This window comes from Giraffa tippelskirchi, chromosome 11, assembly GCF_054371585.1.
Source record: "Giraffa tippelskirchi isolate mGirTip1 chromosome 11, T2T-mGirTip1v1.2.pri, whole genome shotgun sequence".
Lineage (NCBI taxonomy): Eukaryota > Metazoa > Chordata > Mammalia > Artiodactyla > Giraffidae > Giraffa > Giraffa tippelskirchi.
In genome coordinates this window covers 63,532,996-63,552,577 of record NC_137285.1, presented here as the reverse complement: position 1 = coordinate 63,552,577, position 19,582 = coordinate 63,532,996, and the positions used below count along the sequence as shown (strand labels likewise).

The 19,582-nt window shown below is 47.0% G+C and overlaps 1 protein-coding gene across 1 annotated transcript in view; it reads left to right on the top strand.

Moving 5' to 3' along the window:
• Positions 1 to 7,522: 7,522 nt before the first annotated feature.
• RNF175 (ring finger protein 175) overlaps positions 7,523 to 19,582 on the top strand; it is a 58,663-nt gene continuing 46,603 nt past the window's right edge. Inside the window, exons 1-2 of the mRNA XM_081544954.1 lie at positions 7,523 to 7,974; positions 16,395 to 16,432. Of these exons, the coding sequence (XP_081401080.1) occupies positions 7,924 to 7,974; positions 16,395 to 16,432 (89 nt within the window). The 5' untranslated portion in view covers positions 7,523 to 7,923. The remainder of the gene's footprint in view (positions 7,975 to 16,394; positions 16,433 to 19,582) is intronic.

The window sequence follows — 19,582 nt, the reverse complement described above, 5'->3', positions numbered from 1 at the left end:
AGTAGTTGCAGCAGGACCTGGACTCAAGTCTTGGTGTGCACTGAGATCACACATGCCCTTCTCCACGAGAAACTGCCTTCGAAGACTATAGCCCATGACAACAGCCATTCTGGTCAATATCTTCAGGAAAATCCTAAACTGGTAAAGTTTAACTATACCCAAATTGACCCACTAACTATTGTATCTAGGACAGCTTCTAAAAGTTTCCTTTTTTTGAGAACCCAGCAAAATGTGTTTGCCATAAAAACTAAACATACATAAGTAGTTTCACGCCAAGATATTAAAATTTTAAAATAGCCATAATTAGACAACATGCCCACTCCCCAATTTTTGTTTAGTTACTTGGTATAATTGAAATCCTTCCTCCTCCAACCAAAATAAAGGTGAAGATCCCCTGGAGAAGGAAAGGCTACCCACTTCTCTGATACTCTAAAATATCGTAAATATGTGTTTTATTTTCATCTATGCACTATTCCAACTATTATATGATGTGCTAGCATTACTGCATTTATGGAATAAATTAGAAAAGCAACTATATCACCAACACTCACATGCCACATATTTTCAGCAGTTATGTGGCTAAACACCAAAACGTACATTCCTTTAAGACAAGCATAAAATACAATAACAGGCAGGATGGAACAGACTCAAGCCTTAACCTTGACACAGCTTTCCTTCTCCCAATCTCATGTAGCATCTCTAAGTGATAGCAGAAGTATGTCCCCATCTGGCGAAAAATGCCTCATCATTAAACAAGAAGTGGGAGACACACATTCTGAACTGCATGGAGTTATGAAAAGGGCACAATGTGGGCCTTTTATTTTATATCCATGTCAATGTTCTACAATGGGGAGATGGCCAAAGTCTCTGGCCACAACGTCAACAGCTCCCTCCCTTCCTGAAGGAACCTCTGCAGGCAACGAGCTAAGGGAAAACATCTGTCCTGGAAGCGTGACCAAACCACTAATCCCACTTGGCTCCGGGGCAGGCATGGTGCTAGATACAAAGGTGGAATAAAGATGATGAGAATGAGTCTCTACACTTCAAGCCTTTGCAGTCGGTGGCTGACAGAGACAGTCAAGCCAGCACCTTGAAAACAAAGCTGTCTGGAATAGAGGCAGATGCAAAAAAGCCCTGAGGGCCCAGGGTTGAGGAAGCTGTGTTCCCCCCACCCCCTGCCTCAGGATTGGAGCAAGCCTGGTAAGAGAAAAATGTTGTCCAGGCCCTTGGCTGAGGGGTGGGACTTGGGCAGATCCAAATGAGGAATGGTACAGGCATTGTAAACAGAAGGGATGACCCAGAAGCCCTTGAAAAGTGAAAGTGTAAGTCGCTCCATTGTGTCCAACTCTTTGCGACCCCATGGACTGCAGTCCATGGAATTCTCCAGGCCAGAATACTGGAGTGGGTAGCCTTTCCTTCTCCAGGGGATCTTCCCCAAAGCCCTTATTTGTCCTTAATTGCAAGTGACAGTAAAGAATAGGACACCTATCTCCCAGGGTGGCTTTGAGGATTAAACATATGTAAAGGTCGTTGCACTTGTAGGCACTAGAATAAGTCTTAGCTATTATGGCGGGTAGAGAGCAAAGTACATAAGGCCAGAAAGGCACTCTGGAAGTCTTCGTTTTCCAGAAAATAATAACTGTGTTCACTTGGCATTGCTTCTATAACTGATCTTGCTCCAAACTTCCAAACAGGACAAATATCTGAAGTCAAGAGAAAATAGGAACGTTACTGCTTTTCTTTCACGGGAATGTGGAACAAAGGTGCAACATGATCTTGGCAATTAACCTGAAGTAGAGGAATTATGAGGTTTCCCTGATGGCTCAGATGGTAAAGAATCTGCCTGCAATGCAAGGGACCCAGGTTCGATCCCTGGGTCAGAAAGATCCCCTGGAGAAGGGAATGGCTACCCACTCCAGTGTTCTTACTGGAGAGTTCCATGGACAGAGGAGTCTGGTGGGCTACAGTCCATAGGGCTGAAAAGAGTCGGACATGACTGAGCCACTAATACACACACACAGAGGAATTATGATGGCAATACCTGGACTTTAACCAGAAATGACAAATACAACTTCCACCCCAGGCTGGGGTTTCCTGGAGGTACCCCCATGAAGCGGGGGGCCTTCCACCCCACCCAGGGATGAGCGCACCGGTGGGGCAATGTCAACAGCTCTGCATTCTTAGATAAAACAGTTACTCTCTTCTACTATAAATGGGTTCATTGGCAAAATGGAGATGCGATGCCCTCCACGGGAGGTCATTTTGGGGATTAAATGATATTAGGCAAGTAGCGTGCTTAGCCCTGTGCCTGGCACACTGGAGGTGTTTGATAAATATTAACTCTTTTCATAGGACGGTGGAGAGGCTGGCTTGCCTGGGACAGGTTGTCTGGCTTCGAAATAGAAAAGATGAGACCTCTTAGCAGAGGCACTGGGAGAGGAAGACGGGGGGGGGGGGGGGGGGATCCCCATCAAGGATTTAAATGTGGTCTTTCCTCCTGCTGAGAGGGCCCCTGCACTCAATAAACCAGAATGACCCTAGCTGAACTTCCAGGCTTGGAAGTATAGTTGGATTTTAAAAGGAGGTCTTCTATTTCAGGATCAATTGTCCAGTAGAACTGAAAAGCGTGCCCTCGGAAGAGGCCGAGTCCTAAAGCCTGCAGGGAAAACCACGAGAAGGGGGGAAATGCCACCTCTCCACAGGGAGCGGGAGCCCCATACACGCTGCCACTCTGCTGCCTCCTCGATTTTAAATTAACCAGAAACCTGAGAACCTGAAAGCTGAGCTCCAGCTAACATTATTTAAATGAACCAGCTGTTACATGAACTTTAAACCACATGTCGTTTGGTGGTGGGGTTGCCCTGGGCAAAGAGACATCAATACAGAGTTCCCAACTCACAAATGGATTGTGTTCCAAATGTGCATTTGGAAGGCTGTGGTTTGAAAGGCAGAATACAGTTTCCCAAAGAAAAGATGTTATAAATGGTGATTAGGGCCACAGGCCAGCTCGCAAAACTCCATTTAACCATAATGTAGCTAAATACTCCACACTTCAGTCAAAAAAAAGTAGAAGTCAATAATGTTACAATACTAATCATTAAAGAATGAGTTAAACAATAAAGTTGAGTGTCTTTCATTTGTCTTGAGGACAATGATAAAGCAAAAGCAGATTTAATTACAGGAGCATGTAAAGGTTACCCTGTGAGGGACTAGGAAACACTGGCTAGAGTTAGGAACATAGGCAGCTGGCAATCAGATGAAATTGCATGATTTCTGCCAATTCTAAGGGGCCAGTGTCTACACCTGAAGACTAACCTATCATCCAGAAGGAGCTGGGGGAATGCAGGTTGAAGTGCTGGGTTGGGGAGTTAGATTAATTATCTCTAGGCAGCCACTCCATCTTCCAAGGTAGAACCTCGCTTTGGGATCCCTCTCCTTTAAAGAAGGATTGCCCCCATCAATGCCTCAGGCTACCTCTGACCCCAAGAATCACTCAAAGGCAGAACTTTTGGTGCCTCTTTTAATACTGATTTTTGAGACCAGGTAAGCTGTTGATTACGCACAATGCCCGGATGGTTTTGAACCTGCCCGCCTTGCCCCTATTTAGACAGAATCTGCTATTACCAGCCCAGCACAGAGGAGAGCCCCATCACGTGCCTAGACTCCTTCCCTCCATTTCCCTCCTCCACACGGCCACACTGCATCTGGTTAAAGACATCCTGAATAATCCATCTTAGCTGTAATAATAAGAGTGAAATGTGGATTTTATCTATCAATATGAAAAAGATATGAGAAAGAGGAAAGGAGCACAGGGGAAAAGAAACTTGAAAAAGATCATTTATAAAGCAACGTAGAGGTCTTTTGCAAGATCATACCGTTAGGTGGCACCATCAGCCTGAGGCAGTTTGGTTGGTCTCAGCTGAGAAAGGGGGAAAATTAACAGGTGGTCAGTGAAAAATTGGTGAAGAGGAACTGAAAAGCCTCTTGATGAAAGTGAGAGAGGAGAGTGAAAAAGTGGGCTTAAAGCTCAACATTCAGAAAACTAAGATCATGGCATCTGGTCCCATCACTTCATGGGAAATAGATGAGGAAACAGTGGAAACAGACTTTATTTTTTTGGGCTCCAAAATCACTGCAGATGGTGATTGCAGCCGTGAAATTAAAAGACGCTTACTCCTTGGAAAGAAAGTTATGACAAACCTGGATAGCATATTAAAAAGCAAAGACATTACTTTGTCAACAAAGGTCTGTCTAGTCCAGGCTATGATTTTTCCAGTAGTCATGTACGGATGTGAGAGTTGGACTATAAAGAAAGCTGAGCGCCGCAGAATTGATGCTTTTGAACTGTGGTGTTGGAGAAGACTCTTGAGAGTCCCTTGGACTGCAAGGAGATTCGACCAGTCCATCCTAAAAGAGATCAGTCCTGGGTGTTCATTGGAGGGACTGATGTTGAAGCTGAAACTCCAATACTTCGGCCACCTGATGAGAAGAGCTGACTCATTGGAAAAGACCCTGATGCTGGGAAGGATTGGGGGCAGGAGGAGAAGGGGACGACAGAGGATGAGACGGCTGGATGGCATCACCAACTCAATGGACATGAGTTTGGGTGGACTCCGGGAGTTGGTGATGGACAGGGAGACCTGGAGTGCTGCGATTCATGGGGTCGAAAAGAATCAGACACGACTGAGCAATTGAACTGAGCTGAACTGAACAGTGAAAAATCCTATGGACAGAGGAGCCTGGAGGGCTACAGTCTATGGGGTCGAAAGAGTCAGACATGACTGAGCACGCCCACACACAGAGTGGGCGGAGGACTTCCCTGGCTCAATGGTAAAGGATCTGCCTGCCAATGCAGGAGACCCAAGAGATGCAGTTTCCATCCCTGGGTGGGGAAGAACCCCTGGAGGAGGAAATGACAACCCACTCCAGTATTCGTGCCTGGAAAATTCCATGGACAGAGAAGCCTGGGGGGGATACAGTCTATGGGTTCACAAAGAGTCAGACAGGACTGACCACACACACACAGAAAGGGTAAAAAGCTGAAGGGACCCACTTTGCATTTGGTAATTTAACCTATACAAAGCATTCCTGTGCACCATACACTCTAGTTTAACTCATATACACAAATGTGATAATTTTCTTCAAATTACAGAAACATCTCATAACTTTATCTCTTCCAATTGGTTTACATCCTTTGACCATTTTCTATTGAATAAGATATTCAAAATTTATTTCTAACCGTTGTTTATTCTGTGCACTAATCTTTAACAGCTAGATAAATGCACATATGGAAATTTTACCTAATTTGATCAGGTGAACTACTTCAGAGTGGTTAACTGACTGAGAAACAAGAGATTGGTTCTGGCCACCAGGAATGTGGCCACAGAGGGAGCCCAGTATGACAGGAGAATGAAGAAGAGTGAAAGTGTCAGTCCCTTAGTCGTGTCCAACTCTTTGCGACCCTGTGGACTGTAGCCCGCCAGGCTCCTCGGTCCATGGGATTCTCCAGGCAAGTATACTGGAGTGGGTTGCCATTCCATTCTCCAGGGGATCTTCCCCACCCAGGGATCAGACTCAGGCCTCCTGCACTGCAGGCAGATTCTTTACTATCTGAGCCACCAGGGAGGCCCCAATGACAGGAGAATAGATCACAGCAAATCTACCACTACCTACCCAGAGGGTGAGAAACAAGACTTTTTGATGGTGGAGCTGAAGCCAGAAAGATGACTGCCTTTGTGTTTACCTGTGTTACTAGTGAAATACGTGGATATTTCTGGTGTCAATCAACCAGGGAAGAGAGTCTCATAGCAGTGAGCCAGGACTTATGATAATGGGCCAGAATTCTATAGGGACAGGAAATTCTGATCTTTTTTGGAGGTGGGAGGGGAGCAGACTTAGAAGAATCTAGAATTTGAGGACCTCCTGGGCTAGAGAGAAAAAGTGGCCTTTGCCACTTGAAGAGAGGCCAGGAGCCAGGTAGAGAGACAATATGTGCAATGAGCTCATTATCTTTGTTCCCCCAAATCTGCTGTACTTTCCACGTTTCCGTTGTCAGAGATGGCAGCCCTGCTGCTCAAACTGTTCGCCTAGGCAACATCCTTGAAGATCAGTTAGGCCCTAGAGAACTGATTGCCTAAATCATTCAGCTCTGTCCACAGGCCTCTATCTCCCTTCACCCTGGCCCTGCACAGACTCCCATATACCACCAAGGCCACTGCCACCTTTAGCCAGAACTACAGCAACAGGTTCCTGGCTTGTCCTGCGTTGGGTCCTAGTTAAGCTCCCTTCCCCACCCCTGAAGCCAAAAGGCTGATCTAGAAAGGTCATGTTCTTACTACTCTGAAATGGTTTCCCATGCTCCTTAGGCGACAGTTCAAACTGTTTAATACGAATTACATAGACTTTGATCTGGTCCGCAAGGACCTTCCTTGAGTGGTTATGAGCCCAAGTCATGGAGTCAGTCTTCTCTGGGTTCAAATCCCCACCGCACCGCCTACCAGCTTTGAAAGTTGAGCAAACAGCTGCACCTCTCTGTGTGTTAGAGTTCTCACCTCTCATTTTAGAGGTGACTTTATCCATTTGGAGATAATAGCACCTTCCTCAGGGGGCTGTTGTGAGGACTGAATGAGTTAACACAGTAAAGTCCTGGGAAGAGGGCCTGGTACCTAGTAAGCCTTATATCCGTGTTAGCTGTTACTTTTATTTCAGATTCTCCAATTCACAAAGTTTTCTCCAGCCTCCAGGCCTTTACATCACCCTGATCACGCTACAAAGCAGCCTGCGGGCGTGGGTAGCCATCACAGGAAACTTGTGAAGAAGGAAAATTCTCAGGCCCCAGCCCAGGCCCACCAGAAACTGGGGGTCCAGCCCTGCCACAGAGTTTTAACAACCCCTCCCGGGTTCTGAGGCACGCCAAGCCTGGAAAGCTGACGCACTTCTCATGGGAAACTGTTCTGCATGTTTGCCTCTTCCCCTGCTGGCTGTGGGGCCACAGTGGCCGGGACGGCTCCACATCTTGTTCGTCAGGGTCCGTGGTAGTCCTTGTACGTGCCATCACAAAAAACCGGAGCCATCACAAGCTGGAATCGAGTACGTCATATTTTGTAAGCCATACTATCCCCTCAGATGTCCTTTCTTTGTTGAGTGCCCTGAATTGACACCCAAGTGTTCCTAAAGCCTTGTGGAAGTATTCAAGTCCAGGCTGCGAGGCCCCAAGCTGAGGGGAAGAAAGGAGGGTCTCCTAGAAGGTGAAAGGGACAAAGACAAGTGGAGGGTGCTCTCCCAGGGAAGGCCCGGGTCCTGCAGCGGCACGGGGGCTGAGGGGCGTACGTTCTCCCACAGCGAAGTCTCTCTCCTTTGGAGAGACTGTGGAGGGGCCGATGGGATCTGCCCAGGAGCTGTCCCCGTGACTGAGGCTGCAGAGAACTGAGCAAGAAGGGGCCAGGCCGGGGAAAGGCTCAGGACTGGGCAGCCGCCGAGGGTCGGTCTCCCCACATAGGGACCGTCACCTGACCCCTTGTCTTCTGCTGAGGGAGAGAACTGAAGAGAAAACAAGGGCCCCTCTCCTCCTCGCCCCTATCTCCCCTCCATTTCTCACTCTCAGACTCGCATCTCCTCCCGCCTGGTCTCCGGGTAACAAAGCCGCAGGGTCCAGCCCCGCGCACGGCTGGTGGGGGTGCGGCGCGGGGCGGGGGGAGCAGAACGGTTTCCCGGCGACAGCGGCTGACGGGATGGCTTCCCTGCAGAGGGCCCCGAGACCCAGAGGGCCCCCTCAGCGGCGACGGCGACCCGCATGAGCGTGCCTGCTCCGCAGGAGGCTCCTCGCGCGGGTATCTGGCCCGCACGGCCTGCGGCGGGGCGGCGGGGAGGCCCCCCGCCCGCGGACGCGGAGACCCCGGGCAGCGGGCCCCGAGCGCCGGAGGCATGGCCGCGAGGGCGGCCCCGGGACTGGAGGGGCCCCCCCAGCACGAGCAGGTACGGGCGCGGGGCGCGGGCGGGGGTCACCAGCTCGGGGCCCCGAGGCCCACGCAGGGGCCGCACGTTACACAGAGCGGTCTCCGAGGCTCCCTCCCGCGCGCACCCGGTGTGCACCCGCGGGGGGTGCAGGGGCGAACGACCTTCTGGAAGATGCTGTGGCTTGTCCTCACTCCTCCCGACTCCTCTCCATTTCCCTCTGTCTCCGCTTCCTCCTCTCTTTCCCCGCCTTTCCCGCCCTCCGTCCTCCGCGGCTCCTTCCTTTCCCTCTCCCCACCGCAGGCCGGGGCCTTGAGGCGGGCAGCTGAGGGATGCTGGGGGTACATCAGGCTCGACTCTGTGGTTCTCACTAAGGAGGCTAGGGCAGAGCCACTTGGAAGGCGCTGCCCATAGATGTAGATTTCTGCCCCCAGGGTCTCCAAGCCTCTCTTTTGGGGTAGACCCTGATCGTTTGCAGTCTAACCAGTTCCCAGGGGGTGCTGCTGCTTGAGCTCCGAGAATCACTGGGCTGTCACGTTCGTCCTCCTCCTGGTGGTGGTTTCAAACCCTATCCTTCATTCATGTTTCATTCATCTGACAGCTCTTAGGCCGTGACCAGGGACTGGGGACGGGGGTGGGGGAGGGAGTAACCATGCAATTAGAGGTGGGCCTTTCCTCTGGGAGTTCACGTTCTGGAAGAGCAGTAAAACGAGGACAAAAAGAACTCATTGAGAGTAGCAAGAAATTACTGTCCCCAAAACCGGTTCAAGTGAAGCTTTGTAAGATTTCTAAGAAGCAAGGGATTGCAATTGGCAGCGGGGATGAGCAAGGCTAGTGAGGGGCATGGCACTGAGCTTGGCCTTGAGAATGGGTGAGAGCTGACCTTGTGGTGACTAGGGAGGATAGGAATTCTGGATGGAGGGAACAGCAGTACCAACTTTTTGGAGGTGAAGAAAATTGTTGGGGAGTGTTGAGCATGGGGGAAGAGGGGAGGGAGCGGCACTCACTGCGACCCTGGTGGAAATTCAGAAAGCTTGTCTTTTTTTTTTTTTAATAAATTTATTTATTTTAGTTGGGGGCTAATTACTTTAAGAAGGCTTGTCTTAAAGAAGCAGGAAAGGTAAGGGAAAAAGCTAGGTACGCCTTTGGGAGTTAGTTTCCAAAACGAAGAAGCTCTAAGGAAACTGCTGTCCCTCAAGATGTCCAGTGTCAACTTCCTCCAATGGAGGGGCCTAACCTGCAGGGCTCCCTGGAGGAGGTGGGCCCAGGGCAGCCCAGAAGGGAGGCTGGGGGTGCAGGAAAAGCACTGGGGGTGCAGACAGTTCTGCTTGCTTGGAGCAGAGGGTGTGATGAGGCAATGCAGGGAGCTGAGGCTGAAAAGGGACCTGGGACTTCAGGAGGGACATTAACCATGGTGGCCAGGGGGAGGATAATACGGTCAGTTGGCTTTTTTATTATTATTATTATCAATGTTTTGTACATCCAAAATTTAAAGAGTCAAATAATTCTGTAGAATTCTGTAGACTTGAAACACAAAAACAGCAGCTCCACTCCACTCACCCTTCCCCACTTCTGATTTCCACTCCAGAGGCAATGATTTTCAACTTTTTCAGTCATTTTTTTCTGGTCTAGGCTCCATATTTTTAACAACGCAATCATACAACACTTCTTGATTTTTAGTCCCTAGTGCTATTGGATCGATTCCCTGCTATGGAGAATAAGAACTACACACTCTCCCACCAACCCGTCCACCCCACCCCATGCCCGTGACTTCCTTCCTTCCAGCCTCTCACGTAAGTTACATCACACATTGGCTGAGTCTTCAGGCACTGCCTGTGTCAGGGACCCTAATGCAGGGACTCATCACTCCCGGCTGGTCACTATGTGTACACGCTGAACTCCTCTGCGTTCCCTTCAGTCTCATGTTCTGGTTCCTTCATTTTCTGTGCACCATTCACCCATTCATCCCCAAACTCACTGGCCAGGCTCTTCTCAACATGCTGGAGCATGTCAACAGATCTCTCTTGTAACTCCTGAGTTTGGGTCCTTTGCATTTGACCTGTGTCTTCTCTCTGTATAGGCTCTTCCTTTTGAACCACAATCTTCAAACTTCCTACTGATGTAATTTGATGTGGCTCTTTTTCATCTACTCTACTGGCCACCTGGTAAGTCCTTTCCTTCGAAACAGGTGTCTTTCAAGCCTTGGGAATTTTCCTGTATAATTTCTTTTAAATTTCTTGCCATTAGCCATCTCTGTTCTCTTATTCTGGAAATCCTCTATTTTGGATATGAGATTTCCTGGCCAGATTCTCTAATTTTCTTATATTTTCTTTCTTCTTTTCCACCTCTGTGTTTTTTTGGGTTTTATTTATCGTCAACATTTCCATGAGATTTTTTATTTCCAGTTCTCAGATTTTTCATTTCTTAGAGTTTTGTGTGTTTCCATTTCTAAAGCCTGGGGTCCTTGTCCTCCTGGATGCAGGGCCCTCCCTGTCTCCAGCACTTGGTCGTCTTTGGCTGTCGGCCTGTGTTTAAGGGGGGACACTGAGCACTGTTTGGAGCTCTTGTGAGCAGGAAGGGCTTGGGTAAGGGTAGGCTGCCCTGGAGGGGGACCCAGCTGGGCCTTTCCATGGGAAGGATGGTACCGGCCTGTGTCTATCAGTCTTTTCTCTTGGCCTGGGTGGTATCACACAGAGAAGTCCTCTTCCATGTGCTCCCTGGCAGCCAGCATCCCCAGCCATGTGGCAGGCCTAGAGCAAGAGTACAGATGAAGGCCCACATGCCTTGTGTCTAAAGATTGTAAGCCAAGCTGCTCTTACAGACCTGCCTGCAGGTCCACTCAGGACCTGCACAGCCTCCTTGACCCAGAGCTTAGAGGAGTCACGCCCTCCCCACCTGCACAGCGGTTTGCACACCTGCGTGTAGTAGCTATCTGCTGGGGCTGGACATGCAGATATCCATTTCCTAGAGCTGCCGTAACAATAGGAGTTTACTGAAGGGATAAATTGGGAGATTGGGATTGACTTATACGCAGCGCTATATACAAAATCAATAACTAATAGGACCTACTGTATAGCATAGGTAACTCCACATTCTGAAAAAAAATGAAAATGAAATGTTAGTCTCTCAGTCCTGTCTGACTCTTTGCAACCCCATGGATTGTAGCACTCTAGGCTCCTCTTTCTATGAGATTATCCAGGCAAGAATACTGGAGTGGGTTGCTGTTCTCTTCTCCAAGAGATCTTCCCAGCCTAGGGATCGAACCCAGGTCTCCTGCATTGCAGGCAGATTCTTTACCATCTGAGCCACCAGGAAAGCCCACATTCTGGGATAACTTATATGATAAAAGAATCTAAAAAAGAATATGTATATGTATAATTGATTCACTTTGCTGTACACCTGAAACTAACACAACATTGTAAATCAACTATAGTCCAATAAAAATTATTTTTTAAAATAGAGAAAATTAAAAAAATGTATCGATAGAAAGGAAAAAAATGGAAACAGAAAAAAATAGGGCTTCCCTGGCAGTCTAGTGGATAAGAATCCACCTGCCAATGCAGGGGACACAGGTTGCATCCCTGGTCTGGGAAGATCCTGCATTCCACGGAGCAAAGTAAGTCTTCTCGCCACAGTTGCTGAAACCAGGATGCCTAGAGCCCGTGCTCCGAGAAGCCAGTGTGATGAGACGCCCATCACAGCTGCAAGAAGCAGCCCCTGCTCACCATGCGCAGGGAAGGCCCACGCTCAGCAATGAACACCAAGCACAGCCAGAAATAAATCAATCAATCTTCTAAAAAAAAGAAAAAAAAATAGAGCCTTACTCTTTCACATTTGTGGGGGCCGGAAGTCTAAACCCTGTGTGTAGGCAGGGCTATGGTTCCTTCAGAGACTCTAGGGCGAACCTTCCTTGCCTTTCCCACCTTCAGGGGATGCCAGGTGCCTTGAGCTTGTAGCTGCTTCTCTCCAGGCACTGCCTCCGTCTTACCGTGGCTTCCTTCTCCATGCCTGTGTGTCTCCAGGGGTCACATCTCCCTTTGACTTTCTCTTAGATCAACTCCAGCCACTGGGTTCAGGGCCCACCCTAAATCCTGGATGATCCCATCCCCAAATCCTTAACTGAATCACATCTGTAAAGACTCTTTTTCCAAATAAGATCACAGTCGTAGGGACCAGAGGTTAGAAATAGGCCACATCTTTGGGGGTTGGGTAGGGAGGGACAGGTTCATCGCACTGCAGAACAGAAACCAAGGCTAGGACGGGTCCCATCAGATGCCCCAAGGACACTTGATAGGAAGCAACCCACTGCACACCTCACCTCCTCACTTCTCCGACTCAGGATTTCCAGGCAGCTCGTAGCTGCTTCCAAACCACCCACTGGATGGAGGGGGAGAGGCAGTGTGGTTCTGACGGGGGCCTGGTCCACTGAGACACCAGCTTTGGATGGACTGGGGTGGAGAGCGGGGTGCAAACTAAAAACTCTATCTCTGATTTTCCAGCGCTCAGACTGTTCTTTATTTCTCCCCTTCTTCCCCACTCCACCTGAGAGCATCAGCCCTACATCAGCCATCTTCAGTCAATTTTTACTCAAGCTTTCGAAATATTCCCTCTCTTTTTGGCCCTCCTTGTTTTCAGAATCTTAATTCCCCAACCAGGGATTGAACCAGCGCCCTCCAAACTGCAAGCACAGAGTCCTAACCACGGGGCCACCAGGGAATTCCCTCAGAATATTGTCTTGAGTTAGAAAAGAGGGAAAAGAAGCCTTTGTGTTTCCAAATTTGAGATGCATGGGGTTGGGGCGGGGGCGTTCCTGGGGGTAGAGGGGAGGCTTCTAGAGCAGAGCACTGCCCGTGGGGCCTGATGGAAGACCAGGCTGGAATCTCCCCTCCAGACAAGGACTTTCAATGCTTCCCCCTCCCTGCCCATGCCTGGGTCTCTGAGACCCATCACATCCCCCCAGGGTGGGGTGGGGTGGAGAATGACACAAAGTCTCACACTGACCGAACCTTCCATTTCCAACACAGCTGCACCCACACTTCTAGAAGCACTAGGTTCCCCACACTGCTCAGACCCCCCCAAGTGTCTGCAGCATAGAACATCTGCTTTCAGGAAGGCTTTTCCAAAGTTATCACTAGTGAGGTGAACCATCTTTGCATAAATGAGCCATTTGTATTTCCTCTTTTATGAATTTCTTATTCATGTGCTTTGCCCTTTACAGATGTTTTATCTCTTTTGGATTAAATTGTAAAAGTTCTTTTTCTGTTCAGGTTAGTCATTTCTTGCCTTCACATATGTTATATTTTCTCCAGTTTATCTTTCAAGTAGAGGTGATTTTAATGTATTTGGTTTTGTGTCCTCAAAATTCATCGATTTTTTACTTTACAGTTTCTGAGTTCCAGGTCATACTTAGAAATGCCTTCTTCACTGAGGTATTATTAACATGCTTAACTGTATTTCTTCTAGCGCTTTTCAGGTTTTCCTTTTCACATTTAAATATGTGATCCTTTAGGAATCTATTTTGAAGCCGGGTATGGATCCAGCTTAACATGTTTCTCAAATGACTAGCTAATGGTCTCAGCACCATTTTTTTTCCATTTATTTTGTATTGGGGTATAGCCAACTAACAGTGGTGTGATAATTTCAGGTGAACAGCGAAGGAGTTCAGCCATACGTATATATACCACTGTCCCCCGGCCCCCCTACCATCCAGGCTGGCACAGAACATTGAGCAGAGTCCCATGTCTTGGCACCATTTGTTGGACAATCCGTGTCTTTCTCGCTGACTTGAAGCAGCTCGCTCATCATTTGTAGCGGGAGCTGTTCCTGGACTCTGTGTTCTGTTTGCTCACTGTCTCCCTGTTCCTGGGCCTGTAAGGCTGTCAGGTGATTCCCGTGGCTGTACTGTAGGTTTCAGGGGCTGATAGACCGCATCCCTAGTCTTCACTGCTCTTCTGAATTTTCCTGGATATCCTTATGCTTAGCCTTCAGATGAATTTTACTGTCATTTCAGTTTCCAAAATAAATCCTGTTAAGCCCCTGGATGGGCTTACATAATCACATACCACAAAAAAAAATCCTTCAAAAAATAGATTCCACTCTAGGGGAAAAAAAAAAATTGTACTATAGGAAACTATTACTAGAAAAGAGATGTCTCTAATTGTACCATCATCATAGTTTGCTTTTTCCCTAGGAATAAGAATATTGTTTCAATATCACTTGATCTAAGGAAGTTCTTAATTGTATTTAGCAGAGATCTTTTCTGCTGCAATTTCCACTCCCTAAGCTTTCCTCGTCTTCAGTAGAACAGTTTATCATACTTCATTTAAAATGACTTCAGAAACAGACTCACAGATATAGGAAACAAACTGATGATTGCAGGGAGGGGCAAATTAGGGGTATGGATTAAGAGATACTAACTACTGTGTATAAAATAGATAAGCAACAAGGATATATTGTACAGCACAGGGAATTACAGCTATTACCTTGTAATAACTTTTATGGAGGATCATCTGTAAAATACTGCATCATTATGCTGTATACCTGAAACTAATATAATACGGTAAATCAACAATACTTCAATTAAAAAAAAAAGACTAGGAATCTGGTGGGTAGTTACACATTTATAGCCAGAGCTACGTTACTTGTAAAACTCAAAGGAAGCATATCTTCTCAACTAAAAACCCAATTCCCTGTTTTAAGCTAATTTGAACAAAAGCACCGTGAAGCCAAAGATCTTGAACAGCAAAAAGGGGACCCGTGGAGTCTTGGTTACAACTTTTACTGAGATGACTGGCCCTTGGATGAAGCAGCGTCTTAGAAAACTCTCATCTAGTGTCTTATTTATATTCACAATATTGCAGTGAGATAGATAAGAGCGGTTTTTACGTCAGTCTCCAGCCTCTGGGAGGGAAGTGGAGGCAAGCACAGATTGGTGATGCGCCTGGGTTACCCGGAGCGCCAGTCAGCTCAGTGTTTGGTACCGGGTGGTGCTGTGTGGCTACAAGGCTCGTTCCCAAAGCAGAAGTCAGTCAAGTTGGCCATATCAGGCTAGGAGGGGACTTGGTCCTGCTCTTCCTGAGGGCTGCCACTAAGATTCTGCTCCTAGAAGGCAGCCTTGAGCCCAGGTGCCAAGCCTTCATTTGGATATCAGGGACCACGAGGTAGGATCAGCCAGTGGCAGAGAGCCCCAGGGAAGCTGCAGGCAGCAGTTGCTGCCCCACCCACTTCCTCTCACCATCACCCAGCAAATCCTAAACCTGCCTAAACCTCAGCTAAGCTGTGTCTCCCCAAGCTTTCATCCCTCTTATAAGGGAACCCTTCCAGTCTCTGACCAAAGCACACATGTCTTACGGAAACTGTTGACCTTGAGTCAGAGGAATCCTAGCCTGAACTATGGATAGTGTTTCTTTCTATCTGTCAGAATTGCTTCTGAAACACACACACACACACACACACACACAGAGGAATTGCTTCTGCCATTTCAAGACACGATGGACATGAGTTTGAGTAGGCTCTAGGAGTTGGTGACAGACAGGGAAGCCTGATGTGCTGCAGGCCATGGGGTGGCAAAGAGTTGGACACGGCTGAGTGACTGAACAGAACTGAACTGATTTCAAGAAAACAAAGGGGAAAAAAAATGTCTGATTTGTGTAATAAAGGCTTTATTGGCCTTTTCTTCTTTGCCATCATTGGGGATTTTAGCTTTTGATGCTACCGGACCAGAAGTTAAGCTATGTTCTTCGTGAAAGTGATACAATGATGTCTTTCCAAGGATTAGCCTTAGAAGCTTCCAATGACCCAGTGTAGTGGATCAGCAGCACATGGGTACACCCTGCAGGTCAGTCTCAAGCACTTTCCTGGGAACGGTCGCTCTGCTCTCCCACTCAGCCTGCAGGGGCTGGGCCAGATTACCCCCTTCCCTGTGATCAGGGTTGAAAGGAAGTTAAACGAACAGGAGGAGACAGCAGCGCTCCAAACTAGAAGCTGGTCAGCTCTGACTCTAAATCCTTGGACGTGGAGAATGTCATCTCCAAGTTCTCACTGACATCATTTAAGACACCAGCAAAACAGATGTTTTTCACAAGTTCTCCCGTTCACAGATCACACCAGAAGCCAGGGCGGCACGGCCTGTTGGGAGGCCACTTCCTACAACTTTGACTGACTTGCCAAACAAAACCGCAGGAATGGAGCCTCATTTGGTTTCCTGACCTTAGAGAGCAGTATCAAATGTTATTAATAGTGGCCTGATTACTGTTTTGTTTGGGTATATGTGTGTGTGTTTAGTTCCATAATTAAATATTTTGTTAGAGCTTTCATTCTAAATTATTACAGTACTAGGAAACATCAGTATTTTTTATGGTTTGAGTTTCTCATATAATGCTGTAAGATGGAAGCTAAGGAAACAAGAAAATTTTGAGAAGGGATCTTCTTATGTTTTTCAGATCTCTCACACAAAGCTTTCTGCGGATGATGAGTGGAAGTAAGTGATTTGTATTTTTTTAATAGCTGGTATACTAAAAGTTAGATTTCCATCTTAATAGTTTGAGAAATTAAACGCAGCCATCATTTTACTTATGAATTCCCCAGGATAGAAGGTGGGTTAGCAAAGCCATGTATGCGCAATGACTGTATAGATCCAAACTGCAGGGGTTTCGTCTGCTTTCTGCAATGGGCTCCATGCTGCTCCACGAATGTATATGTCCCTCAATATATGTCCTTATATGTCCTTGTCCTTTTAGGCACAAGATACATCTGGTTTTCCTTTTAGGCTATTTCTTCTGTGTTATGGTACCTACTCTGGGGCCATTGGACCCCTATGGGCACCGAATGAAATAAAATAAAACTGTTCCTCCATTTTTTGCATTATGGTCACCAATTATGAATGTATTCCTAATCAAAATAGAAGATATCTACACTAGTTTATACTTTCCAAAGTACTTCCACATAGGTTAACCATCTGAGATGCATTTTCACCATGTATTCACAAAATTGTTAGTGTTATAAAGTATATTTTGTTTGATATCTATGCAAGTCCTATTTTAGACTAATGACAAATCCACTCTTCTGTGTATTACACAGAGTGTTAAATAGTTCTTTTGGACCTGAAATGTAAAAACTATAACTAAGTGCTTGTACCCTTTTATTTTTTTCACTTCCCACTTCTTCAGAAGAATAAATATATTTTTTAAAGAGCTTCTAGAAATCATTCTCGACTCCTAAGCTCAGCTTCCAATACAGAGACCAATAGCCACATAATTTTATTCAGGTTGTTTACCTGATATGGACTTCAGCCTCTCCATTTGATCAGTGAAGGGGTCTCAGCACATCTATGGTACCTCCCAGCACTAACAGTCTCAGATTCTATCTGACAAGATAGATTTTTGAGAAGTTTGAGAATAGTTGAGAAATTATTAATTATTCCTGGAAATGCTGGGAGCACACGAAGTTCAACCAGTGCAGTGCTTTAACAGCATAAGTTAGTAAGTTAACGGAGAAGGAAATGGCAACCCACTCCAGTGTTCTTGTCTGGGGAATCCCATGGACAGAGGAGCCTGGTGGGCTGCTGTCCATGGGGTCGCACAGCGTCGGACACGACTGAAGCGACTTAGCATGCATTCATGCATTGGAGAAGGCAATGGCAACCCACTCCAGTATTGTTGCCTGGAGAATCCCAGGGACAGAGGCCTGGTGGGCTGCCGTCTATGGGGTCGCACAGAGTCGGACACGACTGAAGCGACTTAGCAGCAGCAACAGCAAGCAGAAATATTTAGGAGGCTCTGTGGGCTCATTTCTGTGCATATTCCAGCAGGGGGCACCCCTGGGATTTGGATGGAGCTGGTTCTGTAGAAATGTTGGTAGAGAGAGACCCAAACCAGGTACCCAATAAGTGGCCTTGAAAGGTCACAGGATGTTACCCTGGAGTGCTTTCTGATCAGTGCCCTAACTAAATGCAAACTAAGAGATTTTGTGACTGATAGTGCCTCACTTGGGGTAGAAGATAATGCTAACCAATATTTATAAAGTAATTGTCAAGATTCATATTAAATACTGTCCAACTTTTACCTAATTCCTGAACCATTCTCTCTTCCTCTGGGCCAGTAGATCCCAAGTTAGGCTGCACTTTAGAATCATAAGAGGAATGTGATGCCTAGATCGTGTCCTGGAAATCTCTATGCATTTGCTCAGGCTGCCATAGCAGATCACCCCAGACTGGCTGCTAGAGCAACAGAAGTCTATTTTCTCACAGATCTAGAGGCTGCGGGTCCCAGACCTAGGGCCGCAGGCTTCGGCTTCTCCTGCAGCCTCTCTCCTTGGCTTCCGCCTGTGTATCCAGATGGTCTTCCCTGGGCGAGTCTGTGTCCTCACTGCCTCTTCTCGTAAGGACACCAGGCATGTTGGTTAGGACCCGTCCTAATGACCCCATTTACCTCAATTACCTCTTTAAAGACCCTTTCTCCAAACACAGTCACATTCTGAGGTCCTGGGGGTTAGCACTTCCGCTTATGAATTATGAATTTTGAGGGAACCCAGTTCAGCCTAGAACACCGAGCAATGGTCACTTCATTGATCTGGGCTCCAGCCTGGACACAGTGATTTTTAAAAGCTCCTCAGTGATTTCCAGCTCACAGTCCAGGTCAGGCACCTCTGCTCTAGATTCTCTTGGAGGCCGCTTCTTCTGTAGGAAGTTAAACCAGGTGACACACTACTTTAGTGGTTTTGTCTACCACGGTATAAAATTAAAAGTCCAACTAAACACGGAAGCGTTTAGTCATCCTCTGAATGTTTGTGCCTACAATAATACTTAGGCCTCTTCTTTCTCCTTATAATGAAAATAATTTCTACAACTCAAAAGTTTTCCATAGCCCCACAAATAGTATTCTCTCCATAGGCACCATCTGCCAGATATCCTTTTACTTAAGAATGTTAGAAATTACTTGAAATTGCCAATATTTGATTGGAGGGGTTTTTTTTTTACTTTCAAAAATGGAGATTTCATGATTCAACCAAATAGTAAGTATTATTCTTCATATGAAAGTGAAAGTGTTAGTTGCTCAGTCATGTCTGACTCTTTGCGACCCCATGGACTGTAGCCCGCCAGAATCCTCTGTCCATGGGATTTTCCAGATGAGAATACTGGAGTGGATTGCCATTTCTTTCTCCAGAGGATCTTCCTGACCCAGGTATCAAACCTGGGTCTCCCACATTGCAGGCAGATTCTTTACCATCTGAGCCACCAGGGAAGACTATTGTTCATACAGATACAAATAAAATATCATATGTATGTGCTCTACAGTTATAGAGCACCTATCTTGTGAGGTACAGAGAGATCATTATTTTAGATTTAAAAATGAGGAAACTGAGGTTCAGAGAATAATTGGCTTCCCCAAGGGGATGATGTGGCAAATGGGAGGTTAGAACCCAGGTCTTCAGAGCACCAGTGAGCTTTCGTCCCCATTGGTCACCTTGAAAGGACAAGGCTGACTCCAAAAGCACGTGGGCAAGCTAAGGGCAGAGAGGACCTGGTTTCACTGACAGACGCAGGCTCCTCTTCTCTGCTGTCCCTACCCCGAAGCCCAGGGGAAAGGGAGAAACTGAGGACTTAGGAAAACTTTGTGATCAAAGCTTCGAA